Source organism: Doryrhamphus excisus, chromosome 8 (assembly GCF_030265055.1).
Source record: "Doryrhamphus excisus isolate RoL2022-K1 chromosome 8, RoL_Dexc_1.0, whole genome shotgun sequence".
Lineage (NCBI taxonomy): Eukaryota > Metazoa > Chordata > Actinopteri > Syngnathiformes > Syngnathidae > Doryrhamphus > Doryrhamphus excisus.
This window is the reverse complement of record NC_080473.1, coordinates 14,590,091-14,603,756: the sequence shown is the minus strand read 5'-3', so window position 1 is coordinate 14,603,756 and position 13,666 is coordinate 14,590,091. Positions and strand designations below refer to the sequence as shown.

General features: G+C 40.8%; 1 protein-coding gene across 6 annotated transcripts in view; it reads right to left on the bottom strand.

Annotated features, from left to right (window-relative positions):
* Nucleotides 1-1,326: 1,326 nt before the first annotated feature.
* The window catches only part of git1 (G protein-coupled receptor kinase interacting ArfGAP 1), a 45,585-nt gene continuing 33,245 nt past the window's right edge, over nt 1,327-13,666 (bottom strand). For 4 of the 6 annotated variants that reach the window (XM_058080749.1, XM_058080750.1, XM_058080751.1 and 1 more), the window contains 13 exons: nt 12,695-12,721; nt 12,170-12,218; nt 11,254-11,326; nt 10,757-10,854; nt 10,067-10,178; nt 9,492-9,616; nt 7,747-7,899; nt 6,334-6,675; nt 5,337-5,417; nt 5,019-5,095; nt 4,709-4,885; nt 3,519-3,582; nt 1,327-2,577 (listed from right to left, as the gene is read on the bottom strand). In XM_058080749.1, the coding sequence (XP_057936732.1) occupies nt 2,362-2,577; nt 3,519-3,582; nt 4,709-4,885; nt 5,019-5,095; nt 5,337-5,417; nt 6,334-6,675; nt 7,747-7,899; nt 9,492-9,616; nt 10,067-10,178; nt 10,757-10,854; nt 11,254-11,326; nt 12,170-12,218; nt 12,695-12,721 (1,594 nt within the window). In that variant the 3' untranslated portion in view covers nt 1,327-2,361. The remainder of the gene's footprint in view (nt 2,578-3,518; nt 3,583-4,708; nt 4,886-5,018; nt 5,096-5,336; nt 5,418-6,333; nt 6,676-7,746; nt 7,900-9,491; nt 9,617-10,066; nt 10,179-10,756; nt 10,855-11,253; nt 11,327-12,169; nt 12,219-12,694; nt 12,722-13,666) is intronic. The other 2 variants (XM_058080752.1, XM_058080748.1) reach the window with 2 other exon arrangements.

Here is a 13,666-nt window from a genome sequence, read left to right as displayed (position 1 = left end):
TTATTTTATTACAAATGTACAGCTTATGAGTTTCCATTACAAGTGACCTTTTCAAGTCATTGTTCTCTGTCTCTACTTTTACAGTTTTTAGTGTTTTGTTTTTTTTGTTAAAAGATAACTCTCCCATCACCGATCTCCCAAAAAGTAGGGCTGCAGGAGAAACTTAAGGACAGCAACGCAACAGGCCACAGTGCACCACCAGTGGTTGAGAATGTAGTTGGAGCCAAATAAATCACTGGCTTATGGAAGGTGGTCCAGCCGATGACATGAGTGTAAAGATGGAGAAATAAAAAAAAAAGTGTTGGGCATGATGATATTAAGTAGTAACATTCACACAAATAGACACCCTACTTGGGGTCCGCTAAACATGGGTGGAGAGGGGTCGTGTGCATTGTTGGACCCCTCCCCCTCGCCATTTTGAGATGACTGTAATGCTAAACCCAAGCGAGTTTCAGACCTTTTCTTATTTCCTTGCATCCAGCGCCTAATGCACTTGAACTATGACCTTTAGGAGAGTGTAGTACACACTGTAGAGAAGATGCTACTTCATCCCGCTGGTGCTTGGATAAAAAAAAAAAATAGTGCAACTAACAGCACGACCTACTTTGCGAGATCAAACTTGTTTCTGCCATAGTAGGGCAATGCCGCTGTGTAAGCACACTCTCGAGGCCTAACTGAACTGGATGCTTGGTGAATAGAACTCACAGCCTGATGCTCACTTGGGCCAACAAGTACACGTAGATATCTCACAGACATGTATCTCACAGAACAGACACCCTAACATGTAGTTTAATATAAAATATAGCATGAAAATATATGTTCATATATATATATATATATATATATATATATATATGGCTCTAGTCTAAAACTTGATGATTGATGAAGTTGGAAGTATTTGTTGTTTCAGCAGAACATTGCAGCCAGTCAAACAGGAGATAATCATGTGCAAAGGCATTCAATATCAAGCAATGATACATTGCAGTCGTTTTTTTTTTTTTTTAGAGCATGGTTTTGTTTTGAACGAGCAAAAACCTAGAAAAACATCACTGAAATGGTCAGAGAAGTGCTGAAGATGGTCCATCTCTTCAAAGTGCTTGGGATTTAGCAAGGTTGAATGTTTTTATAAGACATTAAAAAAAAATAACTGATTATTAAGGATGAGAAACCAGCAGATGACTTGAAACAAAATGAGGCCTTGTTCGATACCATCTGCATTCTGTCTTTGGCACAATTCAACCAGCTTTGTCCAAGTGTCTTTCTACGTATTAAGAGACTGAGAGGGAAATGCCATGAGGACCAAATCAGCAGGTCGTGACATTAGAATCCATGAAAAAAAAAAAAAAACATGGCCTTGATCATGCACGCCGATGCGGAAGGTGAAATAAATGTCATATATGATGAAAAGTGTTATGAGCTGCATCATTCCACAATGGCTAATTCTGAGATGATTCCACTGGCTCGGTTAAATGAGGTTTCTTTTAAAAAAAGAAACACAAAAACAAAAACATGAGGTGACAGTTGAGGTTTCATTTTTAAAATCGTGATCAAAGTCAAGGGGATTTTGGTCTTTTTGGAACCAGAAAAAAACCCTCGTCCATTGCATGTATAAGTTAAAAGGAAGGCTTGAGAAACTCTCAGGACTGTTCACAGGCTGTTTTTTTAAATTAAATCCCAGTAAACACTGTCTCCCTGTGCCACTACATGAGAATTATGAGTGAAACAATTAAATCAAGATAAGTCAGTAAAATATCATTACAAAAAAAAACAATAGACATGATAAACAAAAAATATAAATCACAATTATTCCAGTGTTAAGTGTTTTTGTAAGTTTTCAGATATGCAGACTCATCCCAAATCTGCACGTTCAAAGGAGAAGGGGGGGGGGAGACACATGCCGGACAGAACATGCTGTGGACCTCCAAGAACAGTCTGGAACCCTTCTACAAAAGCAAACCAGAGAAGAAGAGTGGCGAGGCCGTCGTCCACTAAGATAAAAATGGGCTGTCACAGTTGTTGTTCTTCGTTTGTTGGTCCAGTTGTTGGCTAAAAGGGGGGATGACGAGCGACAGGGGAGAATAAATAAGATGGCGTCAGGGTGCGCTTCACTGTACTGTACATCACCACGCTTTCTTGTTTGTCTCACGCATCAAGCCATTGATGTCACACGTCTGATTCTAGACGCTGTAGTTCCCACTTGGTTTCTTTCTCTGTGCTCATTCCATCAACGCTTCCTTCCCATGCAGAGTCCATACTATTCCTTCCTGACAGCACCCAACACCCCCTTGGTCACTCCTCCTCCCCCTATGGTACGATCCCGTCTTATCTCTTCCCTCAGCGCCTTGTTGCGCGTTTGCACCGTCACTGTTTCTTCTCACGAGTGGTGATGGTGACCAGTTGCTTGGCAGCCTTGGCTATGTCATAGGCGCATTGGATGACCTGCTGAGTGAGGAGCTGGTAGTCCACTGCAGGTGCACCCGGATCCGTGGGTGCGGCTTTACGGCATTCCACCTGTAACCGTGAGGCGCTGGAGGCCAACAGGCGGAGCGAGCAGTGGACTGCATCCAGGGCTGGTCGCTATGGAGATGCAAAGACAATCAAAAGGAGGTAAATAGGTGAGTATAAAGCAGGGGTCTCAAACACGCGGCCCGCAGGACACTAGTTTGAGGCCCCCGCCTTGATATGAAAGTTTAATGTTAGTGTGGCCCGCACAAGTTTGATATGGATGCTGTGTGGTATCATGTACCCAGAAAAATTATTACATTTGATTAATGTTCATGTTAAAGGTTAAACAACTGTTAATAGTTATCCTCGCTATCCGTGTGGAAGTGGTACGTTTTTGCTAATAATGCTTTGTTGATCGTAATCTGAAAAAAATAATTTGTCCACCCACCAACTATATGTGGTTTCTTAAGTTTTTATTATTTGCCATTTTATTATTATTATTATATTTATTTATTTATTACTGATTGATTGATTTTCTTGATATTCTTGATTTGTTTATTTATTTTTCATCTTATTTTGTGTAGAAAAATAAAAAGTAAGATATTTGAGAACAGTGGAATGTTTTATCAGAGCTTTTCTTGTAGAAAATTGGAACCAAAGCGAAGTTTTAAATTTTTTTTTGTTTTTAATAGATGCGTTTTTTTTTGTTGTTTTTTTTTTTTTTGGAAAACCTGATGCGGCCCAGTCTCACCCAGACCCGAGCTCCAGTAAATTGAGTTTGAGACCCCTGGTATAGAGAGAATAAAAGCCAGGCATACACTGTAAAATTATGGTCTGAGATGTGACAATTGTCAGGCACAGGGTTATTCAGGAGGTGCTGTGTCACCCTGCTGATGATGTGTTGTTGCAATATTAATCCTGCTGTGTACGTGCCTTGTGCTCGTCGTTTCCATCTGTATGCTCTACATCTTTCATATCTGACAACTTGAAATCCGACCAAAAGTGAGTTGGACGATTTGACAGTGTATGACTGGCTAAGAAAGGCTGAGAAACAAGACGAGAAGTGGACTTACTTTGGGGAAGAGCGAGGCCATCTCAGTGACAGCAGAGTGGATCTTCTCAGAACATGGTACAAAGCTGAGGAGAGTGATTAGAATATTTAAATGCTTACAAAAAGCTGAACGGTGAGAACTATAAAAATGACCTGTAGCAAAATCTCAGATGAAAAAAAAATATGTATGTATTTGCCTAAATTAAGCAATAAGCAGAAAAATGACTGAATGAACAACAATGCATATAAACATGCAGCATTCAGAAGAAGCATTTAAATGTGTGTGTAGTATTCTACACAGTTGACTCGGTGTCAGTGATGTTACTGCAGTGATGGAAGTATTGTCTTTTCCTGAGCTGCTGTTTACAGGTATGGGCTATAGAGGGCAGTGCTGTTCTACATGCTCGGTTCGAACCCGCTGTCGGAAAAAAAGTCTAAAGGAAGGGAGCTAGGAAATGATGCACCACTCGTGCTGTGTTTTGATCATTTGCCTGTAAGACATACTGTAGTGCCCTTTGTCTATTTCACATATAAAAAGGCTGACTAATATATACCCATCCTGACATGGTGTCATTCAGCCGCCAATATATTACATTGATGAGACAATAGCCACGACAAGAACTGTCCAGGAAAAAAACAAGGAACTCTCACAGTGAGTCCAGCATGAGTATTATTTTCTGTTATGTCCACTATACTGTGTAATACGAGTGTAAAGGTGGTACTTCACTACATAATGCAACTGCAGTCATCTATTTTGTCATCCATCTTCTGTACCACTTAATTTATACAGGCGGTCCTTCTGTGTATGGCATTTCATGGTTACGAATGCTCACCCATAATTTGATTAAAACCTACTTTTGGTCCATAAAACCTACTTTTGGTCCATGAACATAAAACCTGCTTGAGAAGTAGTTTATCGTGGCAGGTGCCATGAATTAATAATTAGAATGTAATTTTGTTTTGAATGTACCGTTCACAAATCAAACAATATACAACATAATTACAAACAGTATATAACAGATTTAAGCCAAGTTGAGGGACCCTTTAAGCATTAATTTAAGTATGAGCTCCGACTTACACTAAAACTCGACTGAGAATGTACAACGGAGGACCACCTGTAGTCAGCTGACTGTCCTACCAGAAAACTGTGATGTAATTGTAGTAGCAGTAGTCATAGCATCGATAGTGGTAGTGGAGTGTTGGGAGTCTCACCTGTCATGTTTGAACTCCTGAGCAGCCCTGAGAAGCTCCTGGATGTTCTTGGTCACCTGCTCAGTCTTCAGTATGACATCCTCTGTGCACGGTAAAGTGGGGTCAGGATCACTCATCTCACCACCTCCTCTGTCTTCAGCCTCCCCACGCCCTTCCTCTTCGCTGCTGCGACCCATACTGAAAACACAAAATGATGACGATGAGCCGTGTTACCCTCTCATACCCCGTTTAACTCTGATTTGCAGTATTTGACAACATAGTCAAATCTGTTAAGATACTTCTGTGCACGGTGTAATGTAGTGAGTCTGACCTTATCGAGGGTTCGTACGTGTGTGTATTGTCATAATCGCTGTCTGTGCCACTGCCGTGCTTTTCCGATTTTGAAATCTAGAAGGAAACAACACAACACCAATTATGAGTGAGGTACTAACATTTCAAACATTTACCACTCAAAAATTAAAGTCTAGATGAGTACCATAATTGATTACCAGTGGTTGATAATTTGCGGATTTATAATGCATTTTTTCCTACTGCTTGTCCTTTTCAGGGGCATGAATGAGCTGGAACCTATCCCAGCTAACTAGGTCAGAAGCAGTCCTAATGTCATTTGCAAATTGTACAAACTTACCATGTAACGTCCCATCTCTGTCGACCCAGACATATGTTGGCCTCCATACGGTGCTAAACCACCCGTACTACCCTTCCTTACCTGGGGAGCACAGGGATGGATATAGGCAAAGAGGAATGGGGTGACAGCAATGAGAAGAAGTATGGACAAATAATATGAGTTAAATATTATTACAGGAAGGAAGGGTGGTGATATTGATGGGAAGAAAAAAGTGTGGATGTTTTGGGAGAGCGGGGGGTGGGGTGGGCAGAAAAAAAGATGATGAGTCAGCAAGAGCCAGTTTGCTTGCCGTCATCAATACAGTATGCTTTTGTAGCTATCAAACACTGAGATATTGCAAACACCGCCAACTGAAGTCTAAAACTGACTGTTCGCTACACGGCATGTTCTCCAATGCTAGGATGTGTAATAAGCAAAGGGCAAGCACACTGAGAACATGTATGGCAAACAAAACAATGATGGACAGAATGCTTACATCCAGAGGATGCATGGCTGCACTGCAGTGAACAGGAGACAGGTGAGGAGGCAGACAGAAAGACAAACAAGGTAAATGCTGGGTACTTGGATCAGGTTTGTAAACGTATACATGCGACTACGTGTGCACGTCTGTCACCATGTAAAACAGTTGTTCGGAAGAGCTAACTTGAAGAGGCTGAAAATGTAAAAAAGTGTGAAGCTCAGGATGCACGAAGGAGGACAAAGAGAGAACACTATCTGTTTTGCATCTTTCTCATTCAGATCTCTCTGACTGCAATTTCCCATCAAGGTACACGACAAAGTCTGATTATATTTGGCACCTCAGCGTTACAGATCCAAAACTGAATGGGAGATCACAGTACAGCTCTGAAAGAGAAAAATGAGGCGCTGGAGTGCAGAAAGAGAATGAGTCAATGAGAAATGATAAGAATTGGACGATCACCCATCAATCTGGCCAAAGAGAGCCAATCGGGGCCTCCAGAAGGAAGGCGGCAAGTGGGAAGGGAGAGTTCTAACTTACGCTGGGTGGGTTCAGGGGTTGCAGTCGGTCTGCCAGGGAGTCCAGGGCTGGGGGACCGAGGGTCGTGGGGTTGGGTGCGGCCCCGGGCTCGTACATGGAGAAAGCCTGGCGGTCTCTCCGATGGAGATGGGGCTGAGGGGTGGCTAAAGACGGTGCCGTGAGCACTGAGGCATCAACTCCTGTCCCCAATCCACTCATAACCCCACCGCCGATTACCCCTCGCATGCCGCCTCCCGGCCAGTAGTTTCCCCCTCCGCCGGGGCCCCCAACCCCATGGCCGGCTGCTCCCCCAGCTTGCTGGCCCCCCCGCAGCACGCTGTTCTCTGTCTGCATCCGTGTGATCTACATGAGAGGAAGGCAGCAAGAAGGGATGAGAGGATGGGAGAAGGGAAATGGGGAGGTTGAAGGGAAGGAAGGGGGGGTGTCAACTGAATCGTCAAAGACAAACATTCATAAGCACAGGTATAGTAGAGGGATGCACAGGACTTACAATATTAACTAGTTGTGGGGGGGGCGGGGGACGGATGTGTGGTAATGACACGTTGCCATACAGTAGTTACATGATGAGTTAGACAGGAACCAGGTGTTGTGGAGGGTCGGATGTCTCCATACTTGACACTGACTTTTACATTCAGTGAGGACAAATGAACTGCAGGCTATATTAAAAACATACAATCCACCCCCAAGCTGCATCAATAAGCAAGGTTTTCATTTCATATTTATTCTGGTTGCGATGTGCGGTACTGTGTAGCTGCACTGCATCACATTGAGAAATGTTTCTAATATTTTGCCCATTTAATTAAGCTAAATAAAAGTAACAAATAAAGCAAACACCAATTAGTAAATTGCAGTGCAGTTCCACACCGTTGCAAACCACAACAATAAACATAAAATGAATACTGTACCTCTCTGTCAGTATTTGTCATAAAACTCTTGAAATGAATCGAATTAGATTGTGCACATGTATCGTCTGGTGAATGCAATTTTTTAGGCCTTTTTGCAAGATGGACCTTACTTCCCAGATGCTCCACCTACTAATGTCATACATGTCCATATGGAGGGCACAAATGAATGCAATGAGCACATGAAGAAACCAAGCAAATGTAGCCAATGTAAATGTATAGTGTAAAATGAGCTGCCTTAGTTTCAACATAATACACAATGTGACACCAGGAGACTTCATGAAGAAAAGAGACACACAACGGTTAAACAACTAGAGATAAACAACTGTTGTGGCACCATCCTGCCTGCCGGTCTGAATATGAATACGTCCTGCCTGTTTTCATATGTCCTTATCTCCTTTTCAAGCATTTCTTTTGTAATGACTTCTCTCTTGCAAGGCCATTATTACACACAAATGAAATACACAATTTCCTCGACTGTACGTCTGCTCCGAATTCATGACACCCCTACCTCTTTCTGAAGACGTCTGAGTTCCTCACTGAGGTTGTTGTTCACTTTCATTAGCTGCTGCACCTTGGCTTCCGACGAGGCCAGGGCTTTCTTTACCTCCAGGTACTCCTGCAGCGTGATGGGTCCATCGGACAAATCGGACGAGTCCATACTCTGAATTGATGGGACATACAGGCAGGTAGAAAGGCAGAGCTATTAAAACACAAAACCAGTATGGACTCAACTAGAGCCAACAATAATATCTTATTGCGGTTAATTGGTTCAAATTAATCAAATTCCAATTAATTAATCAGGACCTATTGTGCTTTTGCCACTTTTCTGACCTATAAATGTAGTTAGAATGTTGTATTCTCCTGATAAACGATGCCTAATGTTCCGATAATGAGGTTTACACATTTGGAAGTGAGCCCTGAAAGAAGTTTAAGATGTTTCAAAACGCTTGGTTTCAAAAGGCGTCGTAAAAAACTGCCCCTTTGTGATGTCACAAAGGGGCAAGAAGTCAGTAACAATTTATCAGTGTCCATTTTGCGTAAGTCATGGAACAAAAGCGTTTGCATACCAGGAGAGGGGTTGCTACTAGCCTTTTCCCACCACAATTAGTGGTTATATTAGACTACCAATGCTGTAGAAAATGCTAAAATGCTAAAGCTACTTACTATTGAGAGACGTCTTGAAGTAACCACTTTTAGTTGTACCAGGTATTAAAATTGATCAATAAACTCAATAAACAAGGCTTGCCTAATACATTTTTTGTGTATAATTTGGTGAATGGGAAGTTTAAAAATGTTTATTATATAGGTACAAAACCGCATGGGCAAAGCTCTTGCTTCAAAATGCTTTTGCCTGAAACATGTCGCCCTGGGTCACCACATAGGTCAGAGACAGCCCTACCCTTTCTTTTACGTTTATCTTCATTCATGCACACCGCTTTGGGTTAGCATTTCAAATGACTGCATACTGAATGTATACAGGGAAAGCTAAGGGAGCGATAAAGCTAGGCAATGTGAAGAACTGCAGCTGACTAAACATATTCATACAGACCAGCTTTAGTTTGCAACTATGCAAGGTCTACGCCCATTTCCTGTGACCACAAAGAGTGCTTGATTTGGTCCTCTACTCTGTAAAAGTGGACCAAAACAAATTGTTATGAATATTCAGTGTATTGGCTTAGCAAATAAACCAATCTCTAAACCAAAATGAAGTGTATTTACTGTTATAATCATGATATTAAAATAATCTCACCACACACCACCAAGCGTGCTATGGCTTTTTCTGTTATATGAACTGCAGGCGGTGGACATGGAGGTTAATTATATAGAAGGAGTCAATTATTCTGGCTGTCACGGTAAGTTGCTAGCATAGATAGATTTATAAATATAAAATATTTGTACAAAATCAATAATTATCAGTTTCCTGTGGTACACAGCGATTGGGAATCACAGTTCTAATGAAGGCACATTTTAATTGGGAATGAGGTTGTCATTTTGTTGACAGCTTTTCTAGCTTTCCATTTTTTGAATACAGTATTTCGGTGCCTGTCAGATTTTTCTCCCTCTCTCAGCACAAACAATGTCTCTGTGACAGAACTCTGAATATGCTCGGTGATGTCATTCAGTAGCTATGTGGAAGCCCTTACTGAGGCAACTCCCTGTAAAGCATGCTGGGACAAGCACTCTTGAATAAGCCTCATTAGCTTACTTGAGCTATTCTAGATTAGGAATTGTATGTTTGGTGGAGTAGCATACCTTTGCACGGTTACTGCGTTGCGTGTTGTTGTTATTTTGGGTTGTGAGCTCGCTGTCTGTGTCTTCATCAGATGCTACACTGTCGTAATCATGTTGGTCATCGTCAAAGCCAAGGTCCAATGGGTCTGAGATGAGGAGGGGGAAATGTACGACAGCAATGTTGACATGAACAGCATCAGGAGTTATCATCTCTTGCAGCAGACAAATCACTGTCTGAAACTCAAAAGCTGTGTTTGCCTGTTTGTAAGGTGCCACTGTAAAATGGCTAATTTCACTTCCAGATTTGAATATGTTTTATTTTCTGTTGCTGTGGATGATAGGTCACCGTGGCAACATTTTTAGCTCTTTAAGTGCTTTTAATGACTCTCCTTGGCATAGTTGTAGTCTAACACCACACTGTCCATCAGTCACAAAACTTTGTTCTCCCTATGTTGTGAACAAGGCATATACTTAAGCAGGCACATTCCATCTTTAAGATTATATTATATCCCAGCAGCTGTTATGTTGAAAAATTAACAGCCTACTTAACCACTAACAATCTTTTGGCAGTGCAAACCCGACTTTTGGTTTCTCACCAGTTGAGCTGCTGAGACCTTTCCCCTGCTGTCTCCTTTTGGCATCGCTCAGGATGTCTATGATGAGTGTGGCAAACTCCCGAGCATTGAAGCGGGCCAGCTTTTGGCGGCCCTGGAACAGAAAAGGCAAAGATACAGTATGAACGGCTTAGATGTTAAGTAGTTATTGCCGAATTAAAATGTAGTTAAATGCACATAACTATCATTACTATTTGCAATAACAGAAATTCAGCCAACGGCTTATGGTTGACTGCCAGTGAGAGTACTGTGGTCAGCATCCGTGTGCTGTGGAAAAACACAGTCATACTGAACACTTGGAACACGCAATTATGTGCATGCACACAAACACAAATGCAGGGAAAGAAAGATATTTAAAGTAACAAGATAGAGTACTATAATATGAATATTTTCTCTCCTTCTTACCATGAACAGACAGACAGTCATTTTTGTACAGTAATAACACTGCTAAAGTGTGGTGCTGTGTTTGTTTTTACGTCGCGTGGTAAAAAGTCAATGTTTAGAATAACAGGCATTTTTTTTCCTTCAGCGAGAGAAGTATGGAAACAGGGTTACAGCTCTGCTCCTTTCTCAAGCTGCCAGTTTCACACTCTTTAAAAACATAAAAACAGAAACTCGGAGCTTGTGTTTTTCATGTACGCATGACAAATGTGTATATATGTATCGGTTTACCTGGTTTCGTGTGGCAGAGTACTCAGGGTTGACTGGTAAAAAGGGTACAGCGCTTCGTTCCGTTACCAGAGTGCTGTGGTTCTGGGTAGTAAGCCACACTGAGGAAGAAATAAATGTGTTCACAAATAGCTATGCACTGCAAAAACAAAAGTTAAAACATGCATTAGTGTATTATTATTATGCTCTCGTCCTGCATGTCCTTGCTACTTACCTCCAATGCTTTAGTAAATTTGCTAATTTCTCTGCTGCTTCTTTCGAGTTAGACAGAAGGAAGTCCAAACGGAGACACTCGAGACTTTGTGAGACAATTCTCCCATCCAGTCTCTCCTTGGTTTTCTCCCCCCTCCCTCACTCTAAAACATTTTTTCCTTCCCTCTAAACACAGTTTCTGATTTTCAATGAGTGCTTAGCAACTTTATGGTGTGTTTCCTTTTTTTGGTCAGAATACTAGTGATTTTCAACTGTTTAACAGATGATCGCTACTGGATGAGGCTCACCTGCATCATTTTCTCTGCGATCCACTTCGTCGTAAACGTCCATTGCAAGCTCTTCAAACAGCCGGTTATTCAGCTGTCAGGCAAGGCAGAAAAATGTTGTAAGCAAATGGATTCACATTGTGATGTACTATAAATGTAACAAACACCAATTTAATTTGGGCCTCTGTTATGGCTTATTATGCTCATTTTCAGCACTTTGTGTTGAGTTGTTGACTCCTATAGAGCGGCTACACACGATAACCCAAACAGGAAGCTTTCTAAATTTCTGCACCTCTTTCTGCAGTGTTTCCATGAACTTCCATGGACTGTACATTTACATTTACAAGTACATTTAGCAAGTGAAGATTGCTCTTATAGTTATTACTAGTTATGGTAAAACCAGAGAGCAATAAAGAATGAGGAGTGAATTTTGATTGACAACAAATTTTGCTTTGTTCAACATTGAAATATTTCTCTCCACCTTATGTTGTGCATTTTTATTATGAGGTTTCCTGCTCATTTTTTTCATCCATTATGATCCCCAGAAATTTATTTTCTTTCACCCTTTCAATATCTACTTTCTACTATTACCAAACAGCATGATTTTAGTTTTACTTAGGTTCAAGGACAATCTATTATTATCAAACTATTGTTTGAATATGACCATTTCATTTCTGACCCATTTATTGATTTTGTCTGTGCTTTCTCTGGAACAAAAGGGAGTCATAACATTCACAAATAAACACACTTTAAAGCTTTTGTAACTTTGCAGATGTCATTGATTTACAAGTTGAACAGTTTTGGTCCCAGTATTTATCCCTGGGGTACTCCACAAATAATTTTTAAACTTCCAGATGTGTGTTCTTCTAGCTTTACATATTCTGTCTATTCATACTTTAGATTTCTAATGCAAAACCTACAAGTCAACACAACTCACTGCTTGTAGCTTCTTCTTGGCAGCCTTAGCTAGTTCTGAAAGGTCCAGACTAAAAAAAAAAAAAGAAAAAAAAAACAACCTTTAGACAAGCACTCAAGTTCACAATGAAATACAAAAAGGGCGGAGGGTGATAAATATTGCAATGGTAAATGCGACATGAGAGGGACATAAGGAAGCAGGTTATACTGGGAGATGGTGGAACATTTGGGTTGTTGGATGCCACACAGAATGGGGCTGCGGAGGTTCATTAAGGTCTTTCAGGGAGGATGAAACGGAGGTGTTGAAAGCTACAGCCGGGCAGCAAAATGCTGTCAAGCTGGTGCCTTGCTACTTTATTAATTAAGCCTAGTTAATCTACTGCTTCTTTAGCTATTAGTGAGACATTAAATCTTTAATGATGTTCTTCCCACTCTGAGAGCTCTGTTTACAACAGAGGGTTATAGAAACAGTGGTTAAAATGAAGCAAGACAGTACTTTGGGGGGGGGGGGGGGGGGTGGAAGAGGAACGAAGAAAAGAAAAGATACCTCTGTGTCGGGCACTTAGGACGAGCTCTGGCTCCATCGAGCGAAGCAAAATAGAGAGAACAGAAGACGAGTGAGAAAAAGGAAGAAACAGACAGAGAGAAGGGTAGAGAAGCCACAGCTAAATGGCTGAAACTCTTGTCATTCAGAGGTACCAGTGACAGATGGTATTCCTAATATATCCTTACAGTGCCTCACAAAAGTGAGTACACACAAATACTCGAGAATTTCATGCAACAATACTGAAGAAATGATACATTGATACGATTTAAGTAGTCATTGCATGGCTTGTGTAACTGTCTCCTTAATGTCTAAAACCATGACAACATAGTTGAGACACAAGTCAGTGTTGTCCCATGGAAAATATATAATCTAATATTTGCAGAAATGGAAGGCATGTACTCACTACTGTGAAATACTGGATATTTGGTTGTATATTTGTCAAACTTGGAAAGAGGCTGAGCTAAGTAATGTTGAGCTTGATTTATTATGGCATGACAGTGCACTTTTGGCCTGTTCGATCAAACTTGTTGATGATGGAAAAATCCAAACACAAGTAACAAAACCATTACGGCATTTAAGACAATTTTTCTTTCCCAGTTTTTGAGTGAAACCTCAATGTTCAGGTAAATTTGATGACAAATTTGACCACTCATCATAGCTAGTAGGCTCAGCTACTAGTGAGGCAAATCCCAGATGCATGGTAATTATAGCTCTACATATATATATATATATATAACCTAAAAGCAATATAGAGATTTTAATATCACACAAATTGTATATCATCTTCTATCAAATTTGCCTAAATGCGGAACAGGTGGTTTAAAGCACACTCTAGTGCCACCCTCTGGTCACAATATTAAAGTGCATCAAAACAATAACTAAATCTGGCTTAATGCAAAACCAGGCCTGTGACAATAATTAATATATCAATTAACCGCAATATAAATAAAAACAAACATTTGCACATGTGTT